The 16,261-nt window shown below is 49.4% G+C and overlaps 1 protein-coding gene across 1 annotated transcript in view; it reads left to right on the top strand.

Moving 5' to 3' along the window:
* The window catches only part of SH3RF3 (SH3 domain containing ring finger 3), a gene marked incomplete at both ends in the record, with an annotated part of 328,187 nt that overhangs the window by 261,048 nt on the left and 50,878 nt on the right, over positions 1–16,261 (top strand). Inside the window, 2 exons of the mRNA XM_080711312.1 lie at positions 5,158–5,328; positions 7,557–7,798. Coding sequence (XP_080567438.1) covers positions 5,158–5,328; positions 7,557–7,798 — 413 coding nt within the window. The remainder of the gene's footprint in view (positions 1–5,157; positions 5,329–7,556; positions 7,799–16,261) is intronic.

Here is a 16,261-nt window from a genome sequence, read left to right as displayed (position 1 = left end):
TGTGAGACACAATCTGTGTAGCAAGCTAGGGCACCTTTGGCTGACCCTCTTCAGGACCCCACCACCGTCTGTCCTCATAATTAGAGGCCACCCAGTCACCCTCCAGGACAACATGGGCCCACATTCTGGGATGCCGGAGAAGAAATGGTAATGGAGACATGCCCAGATCAAGAAGGGGCATTGTCCCATCACAAACGCATGAAACAGGCCAGCTTTGTGCTGCAGTAGAATAGATGTGTAAGTTCAGGTCAACAAGACCCAGTAAAATGAGTTCTGCTAACTTTGAGAGCTAAGGCCTGGCACAGTGGTACCTTGGACCCACCTTCTAGAAGAGTCTCAGAGGCCAACAGCCAGCCTCTCCATCAGCCCCAGCCTTGAGTCTGGCTCTTCTAGATGCGGGCAGCACCCAGCCTCAGAGTAGTTGGAAACATGCAGTCAAACACAGGCAAGAACGAGCTTAAGAACTGAAGAACCCACATTCCCAAACCCCGGGGCCTACGCAGGTGAGGAGGGAGAGAGATCAGGAAAGATGAGCAGAAATTTTCCTGGAGAGAATCTTCCAAACTGATCTCAGAGAAAGTCTGGAAGGCAGAAACCAGAGAAGCCTGGGGCCACCATGGGGCATAGACAGCGAGAGGAAGGAGATGCCCTCCACCTCCCATAATTCATGACAGCAACATCAGCCTTGTCTCTGTTGGCTTTCCTGGAGGCAGACCCTGAGTCTGACCACCCTCATCCCTCAGAGCATCTGAGCCTACTTTGGTCCATCCAAGACTTACCTGGCCCCGAGGTGAGTGTAGCCCTGACACAGCATCCCTGCTGTCTGTCACCCTGCTCAGAGCAGCTGCTCCCAGGTGTACTTTGCTCTCATGCCATGAGATCCCATGAAGATCCCCTTGGCATACTAAGCTCCATCGATACTGTCCAGCTCAACCAGGGACATCCACACACAGGCCTGACAGGGCAGCCGAGGGGTGTCGGGGTAAAGGGCAGGCAAGGGGTGACACTGCTGTGGCTGTCACTTGGAACCCAGGAGCAACCGTGCAGGAGGCAGGCAGGCTGCTGAGACCCCTGGGACTGGTGGCAGCAAGTAGAGAGGGGCCTCGAGGCCATTTTCAGGGTGCAAGCCACTCTTCCAGTGTGGCCCATCTCTGAGTCACTCGGAAGGTAAGCAGCTGCAGAATGACACATTCCCCACCCCGCGCGAGCCACATGCCAGTTACACAGACGCCACGCACAGGAAAACCACCCTGCACATCCATCTGCTTTCGGTTTCCCCTCTGAGGTACCCAAAGGGGGAAAAGAAGGAGGAGGAGGAGGAGAGATTTTTTTAAGGTGAAGTCAGACGTGTTTACATTTGGTTTCCCTAGCAACGTACACCTAGAGGCTGAATTGAAATATTGAGACCAGAGGAAGGATTACTCATTGGACAGAATGAAAAGGTCAGGGACATTAGCACCCACCCCGGTGCAAATTGGTGTAGAACCTCCCCACGGGGCAAGCCCGTGCTTAGAGTGAGGGGGGCAGTGACCCCTGGCTCCAGAACCCAGCCTCAAACAGGCCACGGCTTGGTGGAGCTCACAGCCTCTGAGTGCCCGGCCATGTCCTGGCCCATGGTGACAGCTTCTGGGCCACCATCCCTGCCTCCGAACCCAGAGGAACACGGTGTGGATTCTCAGTCTCTTTGAGCCTCAGTTTTCTCAGCTTTGAAGCCTCAGGGTTCGGGGGAACCTGGCTGAGCCCACATGCCTGGCACATGGCAGATGTTGAATCACTGTCCTCCCTTGGTGTGCCTCGACTTGTGGCCCCGTGGCTGGGATATGGCTGCACATTCAATAAGACTTCAGATAAAGTCAGCCAGCTGGCGCCAGGGCTTTGAGGGAAAGAGGTGTGCCAACCCTTCCAGGTAAGGACACCTAGAAGGGACATGGCCCCCCTTTGTATCTCTGAGCAGATTGCAAATATCCCAGACTTTCTAGTACTTAGAAGCTCAGTATTCTGTGCAGAGAGGTCTAACGTAGACCAACACTCCGAGCTATCTTGGGGCATCTCTCCGCAGATTCTGAATGGAGAAGTAGGTGCAGCGGGCATGGAGCTGGCATCTGCTCCCTGGCAGCGTGCACAGCAGTCAGTGCAAAGTGAATAGACGAGGCTGTGGGTGCTCAGCCAAGTCCATCTTCTAATTTTCCGTCTTCCTGGTTTACTGTTGCATTAGAAGCCATGTCTGAGCCGGGCATGATGGCGCACGCTTGGAATCCTAGTACTTGGGAGGTTGAGACAAGAGGATCGCAGGTTTTCAGCCAGCCTCAGCTATGTAGTGAGGCCCTCTGCAACTTAGTGAGACCCTGTTTTCAAATTTAAAAAATAGGGCTGGAGGCATAGCTTGGAGATAGAACACCTCTGGGTTCAACCTCTAGCACAAGGAAGGCAGGAAGGAAGGAAGGAAGGAAGGGAGGAAGGAAGGAAGGAAGGAAGGAAGGAAGGAAGGACTCTAGCTGATACCTTGGGCCCCCAGGAATGTAGCAAGAAGACTGGAGGGAGGAGCGAAGCAGAAGGATCTAAACCCTGAATGCAATCTTCAGAAGGACGCCCTGTCTTCAGGAGGTCATCCTGCCTTGATGCCCACGTAAAGCAGTGTTCCAGTGAAATGCTCAGTCCCCGCAGGACTCGCTGAGTGTCCATGAGCTGTGAAGTAGGACACAGGCCAGGCTGAACCCCCACAGGGTGCTGCTCCAGGGCAGGGAGCGTGGCCCCGTGGCCCGTGCCTCGCACAGATGTGGCCAGCGACAGCTCCAAGGAAAGGGATGTGGCTGGACTGCAATCCTGGGTCAGCCTATGGATCCTGGTCTCTGGTAGAGGGGAAGCCGTGGGACCCCCAGCATGACTCCGCACCCAGGGAACCCGCACGGTGCCAGGGAGAGAGAAACAGAAGTGGGTGTGGAGCCTCGAGTAACCAGCTAGAGTGTCTTGAGTGCAGGCTGCAGGTGGCCCCTGTGGTTGCATCCTGAAAAAGGCAGCTTGGTCCCTCTTCCACGACCAAGGGACCAAGGACAGATAGTCGTCAGCTGAGGTCTGAGTTCATTTAGGCCCAAGCACACCCAGGGAGCCGTCACCCCGGGGTGGCACTCTGCTCCCAGCCGCAGTCAGAGACTGTTGACATCATAAAGGGATGAGGGAGACAGGATTTATGCTTCAATTATACTTCCTGGAGAGCAGGCACACATGGCAGTGCATCATTTTTATTGGCTCCCAGGATCCCCACCGTCTCCGCGCCCTCCTTCCTTCCTCTGCCTCGGCAGGGTTGTGGATGCCGCCTCCTCCCCACAGAGGCACCCCCTTTACAGCGAGCTCTGGCTGGGTCACTGTGGTCTCCACAGAACTTTCATGTTTGTGGTATTTCCTCTGCAGTCCTGAAAGAATGATTATGCCCGGGGTTCTCTTATCTATCACCCGGGCATTGCATTGGCAACGTGACTCAAGAGACCCATGAGAGGGAGGGGTTCTCTCCGCACGGCTCTGTTGATGCCCAGTGACGCCCACAGTGCTCCTAATTATCAGTGTTTATCTTTTTAAACCGGGAAAGAGACCACCTTCAAGCTACACCTTCATCCTAAGGGGTGTCCCTAAGAGAAAGGGTTGGGGGAGGCCCGTAAACAGAGGTAAGAAATTCCTGGCTGAGTCAAAGCCAGGTCCTTGTGTGTATCGGATTAGGATGTTAGCAAGGAGTGGCAGATTTTATTTTAAAGCCAAGACATCTTTGGTTTGGATAGGACTCTCCTTCTGTTCTAGAATATTCCTCAGCACCTCTTTCGTTTTGCTTTAACCTACAGGAGTTTGTGAGCCACCCAGCCCCAGACACCTGCTGTCCTGCAGGGGCCCTCAGGAGCCTGCAGCTCCTCCACCCAGCGGCCTGTCTTGGTACAAGATCCTAGAGATGATTCATCCTTAGAATTCATCTTTCGTCCTTATTGAACTGAAGTCCCACCCACTTCCCTGGCTGAGTCTCATGAATAGTTTTCTAATACCGTTTGCTCTATCCGTCCAAGCCCAGCCAGTCTCCAAACCTGAAAAGGAGCAGAGCACTTTTGCAAGTTTATCTAGTCTTTACAAGCATCTGCAAGGTCAGGTTAAAGGTCCGATATTACAGGATATTACCAAAAGTGGGCCCTGGCTAACTTAGAGGTATAATGTCCATACTCCAGGCCAGGATTTTGCCACTAAGTCTGGTCTTATCTGCAAGAAAGACTTAAAGGAAAAGTAGAAGCCAAATAATGAGTCACGGCACAAATATTGCTAGGAAATGCAACCCAGAGTCCCCCAACCAGGCCACCCTTTCTTTAAAAAGGGCCCCTGAAGCCGGGCGTGGTGGCGTACCCTTAAAATCCCAGTACATGGGAGGCTGAGACAGGAAGATCGCAGGTTTGTGGCCAGCCTCAACTACTTAGTGAGGCCCTCCACAACTTAGTGAGATCTTGTTTCAAAATAAAGAATAAAAAATCTAGCTGAGGGTGTAGCTCAGAGGTAGAATGACCCTGGGTTCAATCCCCAGCACCACACACACACACACACACACACACACACACACACACACACACACACACACAAAAGGTTTCTGAGCTCCTTTCCCACTCCAGTAATTGGTAATTGGATAAGCGAGGTTGGTGAAGCAGACTGGCTGGATTAGATGACAGGTGCTCAGCCCGCGACTCACGCAGTTCTCGCTTGGTCTCCCTGAAGTTTTCTCGCCCTTAGAGCATCAGAGTGTAGACAACAGGGATAAACTATAAAGTCCAAAGACCAGGGCCTCGGAACCCAGTCCAGAGGTGTCCTGGTAGGGGTGGGGGCTGCTTTTCTCTTTGTTAGACAAAATGAAGGGCTCTGTTCCTTCTTGGACCCTGCACGCCTGCGTGCGTGCACACACACAGGTGCCAAGAGCACACCTAGCACACCTCGCCTCCTGCCTGCCTCTGGGGCCGTGGTGAGGACTGAGTCAGGCTGAGTGTGAGCCATTTGTACACCACAGAGCCGTGCACACATCAGCCGCTCTAGATCAGCTAGGTTCCTTTGAGGATGAGTCCCAGGCCCCGTGCCCACGTTCCCGCCCACCACAACCCTGAAGGCTTCCGCTGACTGACCCATGTCCGTGTCCCCGCCCAGGTACCTGGCGCTCTACGCCTACAAGCCCCAGAAGAATGACGAGCTGGAGCTGCGCAAGGGCGAGATGTACCGCGTGCTCGAAAAGTGCCAGGACGGCTGGTTCAAGGGCGCGTCGCTGAGGACTGGGGTCTCAGGGGTGTTCCCCGGGAACTACGTGACTCCGGTGTCCAGGTGAGGGTCTGGCGGCCTGGCCAAGGCGGGAGTGAGGCCGTGGAAAGGGCTGGAGGCCATGCTGGAGGCTGGTCCCCGAAAACACTCAGCAGGGCTGTGAGCAGGCTCTGCTCGCCTGCCTCTGCAGGGCCTGGCCACCCAGGGGCAGGAGTAGGAGCGAAAGGGCCAGCAACAGCAACCAGGAGGGTCCGAAAGTCACCAGGGTGCAGGGGCTGGAGTGCCTGTGTGAGGAGACCACGTGCATGCAGCATACGGTGCGTGCTAACATGTGTGCATGCGCTGTATGTACAGCGAGTAGAGAATTGTGCATGTGTATGCTCTGCATACAGAATGTGTACACAGTAAGGACAGGGTGTGTTCCTAGCCAGTGCATCTGTGCCGTGTAAGTAGAGTATGTTATATGTGCAGGTACTATATGTGTGCACCATGTTAGCATGCAATGTGTATGTGTATAGCATGTGCATGTGGGTATGCAGTGTGTTTACATGTTAGTAGTGTGTATTCCTGTGCAAGGTGGAAAGAGTGTATTCACCTGTGTGGACAGGGCATGCATGTATGTTCAGTATGAGCAATGTGTGTGTGGTATGTGTCTGTGTGCATTTGTATGGGGGAGACGGTATGTACATGTGTGAAGTGCACATATATGTGTGCCTCATCACACATAGACCTGTTACATAGAAAACACACGCATATTCATCTATGGAAAGGAAATCTGATACGTGTCCCAAAGTAGCAGTTGTTGAGTGGACACACAACGGGTAATTTAGATTTTTTTCTTTTTTGTGCTTTCGGATGCTTTACAAATTCTGTTTATAACTTTTATAAACCAAAAAAATAGTCTTAAAAATTCACTCTAGAGAGCCCGGCACAACGCACATTTCTATAGTCCCAGGACTTAGGAGACTGAGATGGGAGGACCACAGGTATGAGGCCAGCCTTAGCAAATTTAACAAACTCTTGGCACCTTAGTGAGACCCTGCTTCAATTTCTTAAAATTTTTTTAAACTTTTAAAAACGTTTTTAAAAGGGCTGAGAGATAGAATGCCCCAAAGTGAAACAAAACTCACTGTAGGGTCATTGAAGGTTGTCAGAGAAGTTTGCATTGAGCTGAGTGGCGCACTGCTTGGTTCTGTTTAACTGCACCTCAACAGCTTGTGTTGATGCTGCGGGACGTGTAAATCTGCTGAAGACACAGCCCTTGGGTTCCTTATGTATAGAGGAGGGAACTGAGTAAAAATCAAATCAAATACCACCTAGACCAGCCACTGATTGCCAGGCTAATTCCTGCCTGTCAGCCTGGCTTCAGAAAGTGAACAGGAGCATGCGTGTTGACTGCAGCGCTCAGGACACTCGGCATTCCCGGGTGCCATGGGGGCTCTCCCACAATGGTGGTCCGGCCCGATGGTACCATGCCACAGAGAGATGGGCTGGGCCCAGCCTCTCTTACCCTGGTTTCTACAGTCTCATGAGGGAGGTCTGAAGGGACAGGAATGTGAGTTCACCCAGTGGCTGGACAAACTGAAGACATTCTGATTTTCCTGAAACAGAACACACAGAAGCTCCTAAGCCCCAAATTCTTCCATACCTTGCATCCCCAGAACCAGGGCATGCACTGGGTGCAAATACGAGCAGAGGGAAAGGTTCAAAGCCCTCTTTACAATGCAGTTGTATTCCTCTTGTATGCAGTAGATCCATCTGGAAGCTTCAGGGCGAAAGGACATTTATTTCTGGCAAGAAATTGCACGTTCCCTGACATCCTCAGAGAGAAGTCCTTTTTCCCAGGCCCTTTCTTAGCAGCCAACAGAAACAAGATGGCGCCGTGGCCAGAGGGGGCCGGTGCCGCCTCCCCACCACCTGCTGAATGCGGCAGAGCCTTGTGGGACGTGACCGAGTCATTCATTTTTGTTCTGCTTGTCTTTGGAGACACGCAGCTGTGTTAGAAGCAGTCAAGGCGGAAGCTCTGGTAGTAAATATTTGATTGGGATCCTTGATTTCATTCTTCAGGGTTCTTTTTGCTACTTCTCGAACATTTGCCCTGGGAGTTGGCGCCAGGAAGGTTTCATAAAGGGTACTCTTCTGTTCAACTTGACGGCGGGCATCCTTCAATGCTTTAGGGCTTTCCTGGACCATTTGACCTGCTGTCTCACAACCTGCCAGCCTTCTCCATGGAAGCATGGCCCCATATCATCTGAGGCCTCCCTCTGACTTGATTCTGCTTATTTCTTTAGGGTTCCTGGAGGAGGGGCTGGGACAGCCCGAAATAATGTGCTTGGAGGTTCTCCACTGGCCAAAGGGATGACCACTACCATGCACCCCGGCGGGGGGAGTCTGAGCAGCCCCGCCACTGCTACCAGGACAGCCCTGCCCCTCACCACGCCCCAGCACCCCACAGCCTCCCCGCCAGCAGGCACCTGTCTCTGGCACACAGCGCAGCCAGCAGCCAGCCAGGCCCGAGGCACCATCCCAACAGGTATGGACACAGACTCCCAGGCCCTCGCCCTGCTGGAGAATTGACAAGAGGACTTGGTGGGACACAAATCACGAGACACATTTTATACCTATATCTTGAGCAAGCCACAGTGGGGTGAGTTGTATGTGCTTGTCAGAATCTTAAGTCTGCTCATCTCCAGGAAGCACACTTGACTTATCATGTTACCCAGTCCTGGCAGCTCAAATGCTTAGAGAATTTACAAATATTTACACGTTTCATTGTGGCAAGAGGGCCCTGCATGAACCAGAGATGAACAGTGGTGCCAGATGCCTCCCCTAGAGAGGCGGCTGTGGGTTGGCTGTGGAGGCCTTTGGACCTCAGGCGCTTCCCAGCTTCCCAGCTAGGCAGCATCTCACAGGACAGGGCTGGTGATGAGCACAGAACTGAGAGTCCCTTTCTAAGATTCTCTGAGTCTGGAAGGAACTTTGACCCTTTATCTTCAAGGCAGTATTATCAATCGATAAGCTGATAGAACTTTAGGAAAAACTAGTTTCGCCCCAGGATGACGTAAGATAAAAGAAATCATGGGGCAGACCTTCAAGGCATCAAGAACTTAAACACATCTTGCTCAGAATCTTAGCATCAATGGAGCAAACAAGAACTGCTGAATCCCGACTGCGGGGTGCTCCTGGGAGCCCTCACGGTGTGAGCTTCCAAAACCACAGAGCCTGGGCCGCTGTCACCGTGCGGTAAAAGTAACCAGGGACAGGAAGCGTAACCCAGAACTTCTCCTCCCACCCCATCTCAGAAATGATGCATCAAAATCATCTCTTTTTCTCCAAGTGAAGCTTAAGGGCAAAAAGAATGTAAATTCTTTGAAGCAATAAAATGCAGTATTTTTGAGACTAGCCAGCCAGGACATGACCCATTCAGAGTGCCCAGGAGGGCAGCTTCTGAGAGACACAAGTCAGGATGACACCTGACTCAGCAGAGGTCACAGCTGATGGGACCAGAGAACGGGGCTGATTATCTTCCCATGGAAGGTCAGCGTTTACTCGCCCACTCATGGGATCCTTAAAACTAAGGAGGCCTGCCTGCACCTTTGCACACTGATGTGAGTCAGGCTTAGAAAGCACAAGAAGAATCGGTGGGCCCTTGCAGGAAAGCCTGAATTTGCTGTGAACCACTTGGAGAGGGTTATAGTTTCATTCATGGCAGTCGGCCAGGGTACCTGCCAACTGGACAAGACCCTGACCATCCGCCACCCCTCAGTCTGGGGCTGTCACTAAGTTATGATCAGGGGAGCCCCCTCCCCGCTAGCCACAGGGGAAGAGCTGGGGCAATGGTGGAGGGTGGGGCCTGAGGGGGGAGGAAGCATTCCTCAGGAAAGGCCCTTCCCAGGATGGGTAGCAGAGTAACATGCAGGCAGGGGGAGGATGGAGGATGCAGCTGAGACAGGAAGAAAGGAACAAGCAGAAGCAGGAGAGAGCAGGTTTTCACTGACCTGGCTCCAAGTACCGCAGCTCTCCGAGGTTTGGCTTTCAGTGTTTCAGGTATCCACAGTCAAATGAGAAGGGCAAAGACAGTACAATAAAATATTTTAAGAGAGAGAGGAGAGAGGAGAGAGAGAGGAGAGAGAGAGAGAGAGAGAGAGAGAGAGAGAGAGAGAGAGAGAGAAGAGAGAGCAAGCGCACATTCACATAATTTTTATTACACTATATTGTTAGAATTGCTCTGTTTGAGTGTCCGTTGCTATTGGTCATCTTACATCATGCCCAATTTGCGAATTAAACTTTGTCACAGGTATGAATGAGCAGTTTATATATTGTTCGCTACTATCTATGCTTTTAGACACCCGCTGGAGGGGTCTCAAAACATACCCCCCATAAAGAGAGGCCGCCATGCCAGGTGTGGTGGTGCGCACCTGTAATCCCAATACTTGGGAGGCTGAGAAAGGAGTATTGCAGGTTCAAGGCCAGCCTCAGCCACTTAGGGAGACCCTGTTTCTAAACAAAAAAGAAGGGCTGGGATGCATCTTGGAGGTAGAATGCCCCTAGGTTCTGGGTTCAATTCTCAGTACCACCAAAAACAAATAAAAAAAGAGGAGCCACTGTAGTTTAGTCAGAGGCCTGGTTGAAGGCGTGAGCCAACTGACCTGTCAAATGCTAAGGTCGCCATTATTGCTGCAGCCTCAGTTTCTACCTCTGTAAAGTGGGGGTATTAGGGAAGCCTTACTCCCTGGGATGTTTATATGAGGACTTTCTAACTGGTATGCGCCCAGCCCATGCAGGTGACTCTTACTCTTACTAAGGATATTCAATGCATGAGAGGCAAAAAAAAATATTAAATAGGAATTATTACCAAAGGTTCTAAAAGATTGAAATTTCTCTTAAAGGCAGTGGGGACCCTCCGGGAAATTTTAAGCCAGAGGGATAGCACTTTACCAATGCACCAGGGCACAGGCTAGAGAAGAGCAGCTGTGGGCAGCCTGGGCTGAGGTAGGAGCCCGGCCCAGCCAGGAGCTACAACACAGCCACCAGATAGAGTGATTTGTGCTCAGGGAGACCCAGGAACCGAGTCCAGCATCCAGTGTGGAGCAGGTGTCTAGCATCGTCCATGGGTGGTAGAGCTCTGGTGCCCGTGCCCAGCACCATCGATGGATACAGGGTGAACTTCTGATGGAATTTGGGCTCCTGGTGTCCAGCAGGGATAGCCTTGGCACCACGGGAGTCTTACAAGTGTGCTGAGCCCTGCCCTGGCTATAGAATCTCTAAGACCAATTCTATAAGGCCAGAGATCCTCTAGGTACCCACTAATCTTCCATATATATCTTCTTTGCTTATAATAGCCAAGAGTATGGTCTGTGTTTTTGCAACTCTGGCCTATGAAGCCCTGGGGAAGAAGTAGCTGTCTGTATTTCACAAGCACTCAGTATCCATATTTTCTGGTCCCAGCCTTTCAACCCCAACCCTTATCTTATCATCCACACTTATGCCATGGCTTAAGTTGATTCTCCAGTGTGCCTTGGTACCATCTAGTTAGAGTCACAGCTATTATATAAAAGAGTAGTCAAATGGTGTTCAGCCAAGCTCCCAGAGTGATCGGGAACTTGCCAAAATGGTGACTTCCTTGACTTCCTGGTGCCTGGAGCACCAGGAGCGAGACCAGGGGCGCCGCGTGGCTCAGGCCAGGTTCCTTCTGGCTATCAGCATCTCGTGCGGTCTGCCCAACAAGCCCTGTACGTGTGTCTCTGGGCACTGCAACGTGGAAAGACTGAGCTGCCCCACTCCGCTTGGTGAGTAAGCAGCCTGGCACAGCAGCCCGGGACTCGCTGCCCAAAAATAGCTAACATAATGGCCTTTCCATGCCAAGCTCCACTGAAAACTTTCCCGATTCAAGACTGAAATGGAGCCCTGCCAGCCAGCCCTCCCCTCTATGCAATAACAAGCGATATCAAAAAGAAACTGGCACGGCCGGGGGCAGCACAACACCGTGTCGTGTCTCAGTCATCCATCACCATGGTAACCATGGTGGCGTGACAGGCGTTCTCTTCCACCGGTTTAATTTTACATACGGGCAAAGCAAGGCACAAGATGGTTAAACGGCTCCTTTGGTGCATCCCAAGCCCACGCTTGTCCCCACGCTGGCTGTCACTGTCGCGACCAGGTGAAGGAATGGCCCCTGCCGAGGCATATCAGTAAATTAAATGCCACTGAATTCCCACTGCATTTTCCACTCCCTTCTGCACTGAGAGAGGGAGAAAATGCTGGTGACAGGACAAGTAATGGATTGTTCACTGTAGTAATTGCCCATTTCGGCAGACCCCGGCCTCGGCAGTTGGGATGGGTTTCAATGACGTTCTCTTCTCGAGCCAAAGGCAGGCAGTTTGACAAAGGCTTAATTGCATTGGCCGTAGCATCCAATATGATTTGTTCTGCTTGATTAATGTCACTCCTTTTCCCAAGGGCAGAGCACGCCCTGTGAAGTGCCCATGGCCCTTAGAGCTAGCTCACGTCAATGCTCCCTAGGGGCGGGAGTCCCATCCAGCCATTTATTCCTCAGGAGGGGAAAAAAAGCACCCCAATAGAGCTAGATGCAGGCAAGGTGCTCTCAGGGGATCTGGAAGTGCAGAGAAAATCAAAGCTGAGGCCATTTTTACCCCAGATCCAGAAAAAGACAAGAAAACTAATTCTTGCAATGGAGTTTTGAGAAGTGCTGTGGTAGAGGCATAGGCAAGATATCAGATATCAGGAGAGCATGGAAGAGAGAGAATTCATTAAGACTGCAGAGGAATGTAGAAAGGGGAGTAGGGAAAGTGTATGGAAAGTTGTCAAGAGAAGGGAATCATGCCTGGATTCTGCAGATACAAATAGAAACTTTCTCTTGGTTTTGTTTTTGTGGTACTGGAGATTGAAGCCAGGGGTGTTCTGCCTCTGAGCTACACCCCCAGCCCTTTTTTTCTTTTGAAACTGGGTCTCCCTGAGTTGCTGGGAGCCTCAATAAGTTGCTGAGGCTGGCCTCCCACCTGCAGTCGTCCTGTCTCAGCCTCCCAGTCTGCAGGCCTAGGGCCGCCGCACCCAGCTCAAATAAGAGGTGACTAAGCACCCCAAAGAGTGGAAACCAACGTACCAAACTCATGCATGCATATCTATGTTCAGAGCCGCACAATTCACAGTTGCCAAACTATGGACCCAGCCAAGGTGTCCATCAACAGATGAATGGATGACAAAACTATAGGATATGTACTCAGTGGAATTTTACGCAACCATAAAGAACTAAATTACATCATTTACAGGGAAATGGATGGAACTGGAGAACATTATGCTAAGTGAGATTAGTCAGTCACAAAAAGTAAGAAATCAGATGCTCTCCCTAAAATGTGGAAGCTAGGGAGAAAATGGGTCATAGGAGGAACTCTAGATGAAGAAGGAGAAACTATACATGAGCAAATAAAGTGACCTAGCCGGGCATGGTAGCGCACGCTTGTAATCCCCGCGCTTGGGAGGCGGAGACAGGAGGATTACACTGGTTCGAAGCCAGCCTTGCTGGCTTAAGAGACCCTGTTTCCAAATTAAAAAATATAAAAATAATAGGTCTGGGAGTGTAACCCAGAGGTAGAAGGGTTTCCAGGAACCCTAGTACCACCAAAATAAATAAATAAATAAATAAATAAATAAATAAATAAATAATAAAGTGACCTAACTGAGGGGGATGGGAGGGGGAAGAGGGAAACTCCCTAATGTACATGATGTACATTCACAAACATGTCAAAGTCAGTCACTAAGCCAAACATGAGAAGGAGCAGGGGGGAGGGAATGGGGTGGGAATTGGGGAAGGGCTAAGTAAGTGATGTGTGCATGTGTGCCTCCACCATCTTGTACTCCGCTAAGATGTATGACTACAATGCACCAATAAAAATATATATAAATACATTTTTTAAAAAGACTAAGCAGATAAAGCAGGAAAGATGTTTGAGGCAGAGGAACCAGCAAGAACAGAAGAGTGCTGTTACAAAAGCCACAGTTCCTACTTCGGGTAACTTCATTTAGTTTGATATATTTGAAAACAGAGGTGTGGAAGCAGTGGTCTGGTCTGTCGCTGGCAATGTCTCTGCAGAGACCAGCTTTGCATTTAATCTGAAAAAATGGACAGAACCCTCGGCTTGTAGCATCGGGTTGGGGCGGGGAGGTGAAAGCGTCCGTCCACATGGACGGCCCATGAGGAACCCCGAGGCCAGCAAAGGCCTGGGGCATTTGGAAACTAAAATCAAGTCAGTGTGTAGGAACAGAGACGGCTTGGAGTAAAGTTGACCAGGGACACAGAGCCAGGTTATGATGGTTCTTTCAGAACATGTCAAGGAATTTAGGTTTTTATCCTAAGGGCAGTGGGGTACATTAAAGGGGTGTGTGTGTGTGTGTGTGTGTGTGTGTGTGTGTGTGTTACTGGAGATAGAACCCAAGGGCCTTCTACCTCCAGGTTACACTCCTGACCTCTTTTATATTTTATTTAGAAACAGGGTCTCATTAAGTTGCTGAGAGCCTCTCTAAGTAGCTGAGGCTGGCTTCGAACCTGCACGATCCTCCTGTCTCAGCCTCCCAATCACTGGGGTTACAAGCGTTCACCACCACGCCTGGCTACATTAAAGGGTTTTAAGTAACAGATATCGCAGGTTTTTGCGTTTAAAACATCAAGCTAGACTCCTCCTCATGGCCAAGCTGAAGTAAAAAGGATGGGATTGCCAGGCGTGGTGACACACGCTTGTAATCCCAGCATTTGGGAGGCTGAGACAGGAGGATCGCTGTTCGCGGACAGCCTCAGCTATATAGGGAAGCCCTTTGCAACTTAGTGAAACCCCATTTCAAAATAAAGAATAAAACATTGGAGCTGGGGGTGTAAAAATTAGCTTGGAGATAGAATGCCCCTGGGTTCACCCCTGGGTTCCATCTGCAGTACCACAAAAATAAAATAAAATAAAATAGAGAGAACAAGATTTATTCTCCTACTAAAACAATTAAAAAGCAAACAGTATTTTTTGCGACCATACATATTCAACAACTAAGGAGAGAAGGAGGGAGGGAGGGAGGGAGGGAGGGAGGGGGGGAGGGGGAGGGAGGGGGAGAGGGAGGGGGGGAGAGAGAGAGAGAGCGCGAGCCTGAGAGCTATGTATTCATCCCAGAACTAATCAGCATATGCATGTGAGCAAAATGCCCAAAGCCAGAAAAAGAAGGAAAGAAAGGATTAGCACTAACTGTGCCCAGAATACACACAGGCTGGAAATAGCCTGTTCCCACCAGCCAGACTAGAAAAAAAAAAACTCTGAATTCACAAGGTACTAAGGCATTAGCACAGGAGGACCTGGCCTCAGTACTGGCAAATGTCAGCCCTGGACCACGCATGGTTTTAGTCCTACCTAGCAAATTTTAAAAGTGAGGCTCAAAAGGCTCACACTGTTTCCAAATTAATTTAACTGTATCCTGGAACAAAGATCACAAATATTCACAGAAATACAAAAGTCTCCATATCTTAACACAAAAATCACAATGTTTGAAAATAATTAGAGAAAATAATTAGGAAGCCAGGTGTGGTGGCATATACTTATACTACTCCCTAGGACTTGGGAGGCTAAGACAGGAGGATCACAGTAGCCAGCCTCAGCTACTTAGTGAGGCCCTCTGCAACTGATTGAGACCCTATTTCAAAATAAAGAATAAAAATAGGGCTGGAGGTATAGCTTGGAGTTAGAATGCCCCTGGGTTCAATCCCCAATACTACAAGAAAGAAAAAGAAAGGAAGGAAGGAAGGAAGGAAGGAAGGGACTAGGTATGCAGAGGAGGGAAAAGATATGATCCACAATGAAGATTAATTAATATATCAAAACTGGAATAAATGTTAGCAATGTTAGCATTAGCAGGTTTTTTTGGGATTTTTGTTTTTGTTTTTGTTTTTGGTGGTACTGGGGGTGGAACCCAGGGGCTTTTCTACCTCTGGGCTACACTCCCAGACCTATTTTATACTTTATTTGGAAACAGGGTCTCACTAAGTTGCTGAGAACCTCCCTAAGTAGCTGAGGCTGGCTTCGAACCTGCGCAATCCTCCTGTCTCAGCCTCCCAAGCGCGGGAATTACAAGCGTGCGCCACCACGCCTGGCAGGATTAGCAGTTTTAAAGACATCAAAACAAGTATTATTATTGCACCCTATACATTCCTAAGACAGAGACTAGAAAATATTGAAAAGAACAAAATCAAATTTCTGGAAATAAAAACCACAGTGTGTGAGATCAAGAATACAGTGGGCAGAGTTGGTGGTCAGTTAGACATTGCTGGGGAAAAAAATAGTGTATTTGAAGATAGAGCAAGAGAAACTATGAAAAATGAAAATCAGATAAAAGAATTTTTAGACATGAAGAGAGAATCAGTAAATGGTGGGAAACTTTAAAGTGCTTGTGTATAATCGGTGCTTCCAAAGTAGAGAGGAAAGAGGTGGGACAGAAAAATAATTTGAAAGAATGATCAAAATTTAATAAAAATTATACACTCACAGCTTAAGGGCAGTTGATGAACCCCATGCACAAAAAAAAAATTAAGAAAACCCCACCAAGGCAAATCATAATAAAACTGTTCAAAATCTGATATAAATAAAATCTTAGAAGCAGCCAGAGAAAGAATGTATGTTACAAAAAGTAGAAAGAAGGTTCAGATGACAGTAGATTTCTTGTCAAGAATACTTTAGGTGAGAAGGCAGTGAAGTAACTGAGTATGTCTGTCAGTCTAGGGTTCTATGAAAGCAAAAACAGCCTTCAAAGAAAAAAAGAAAACTATAGAATTATTCAGACATAGTAAAGCTCAAATATTTCATCATCGGTGAGAAATATAACACAAAGTTCTTTGGGAGCTTTATACTAGTTGGAAAATGGATTTATACAAAAGAATGAAAAGCACTAGACATGGTAGTTTTTATTATTGAAGCATCTTTAAAATTTAACTATTTAGGCAAATTCAAAG

Source organism: Muscardinus avellanarius (genome assembly GCF_963383645.1).
Source record: "Muscardinus avellanarius genome assembly, chromosome: 15".
Taxonomy (NCBI): Eukaryota; Metazoa; Chordata; class Mammalia; order Rodentia; family Gliridae; genus Muscardinus; species Muscardinus avellanarius.
This window is presented reverse-complemented; position numbering and strand designations above follow the sequence as displayed.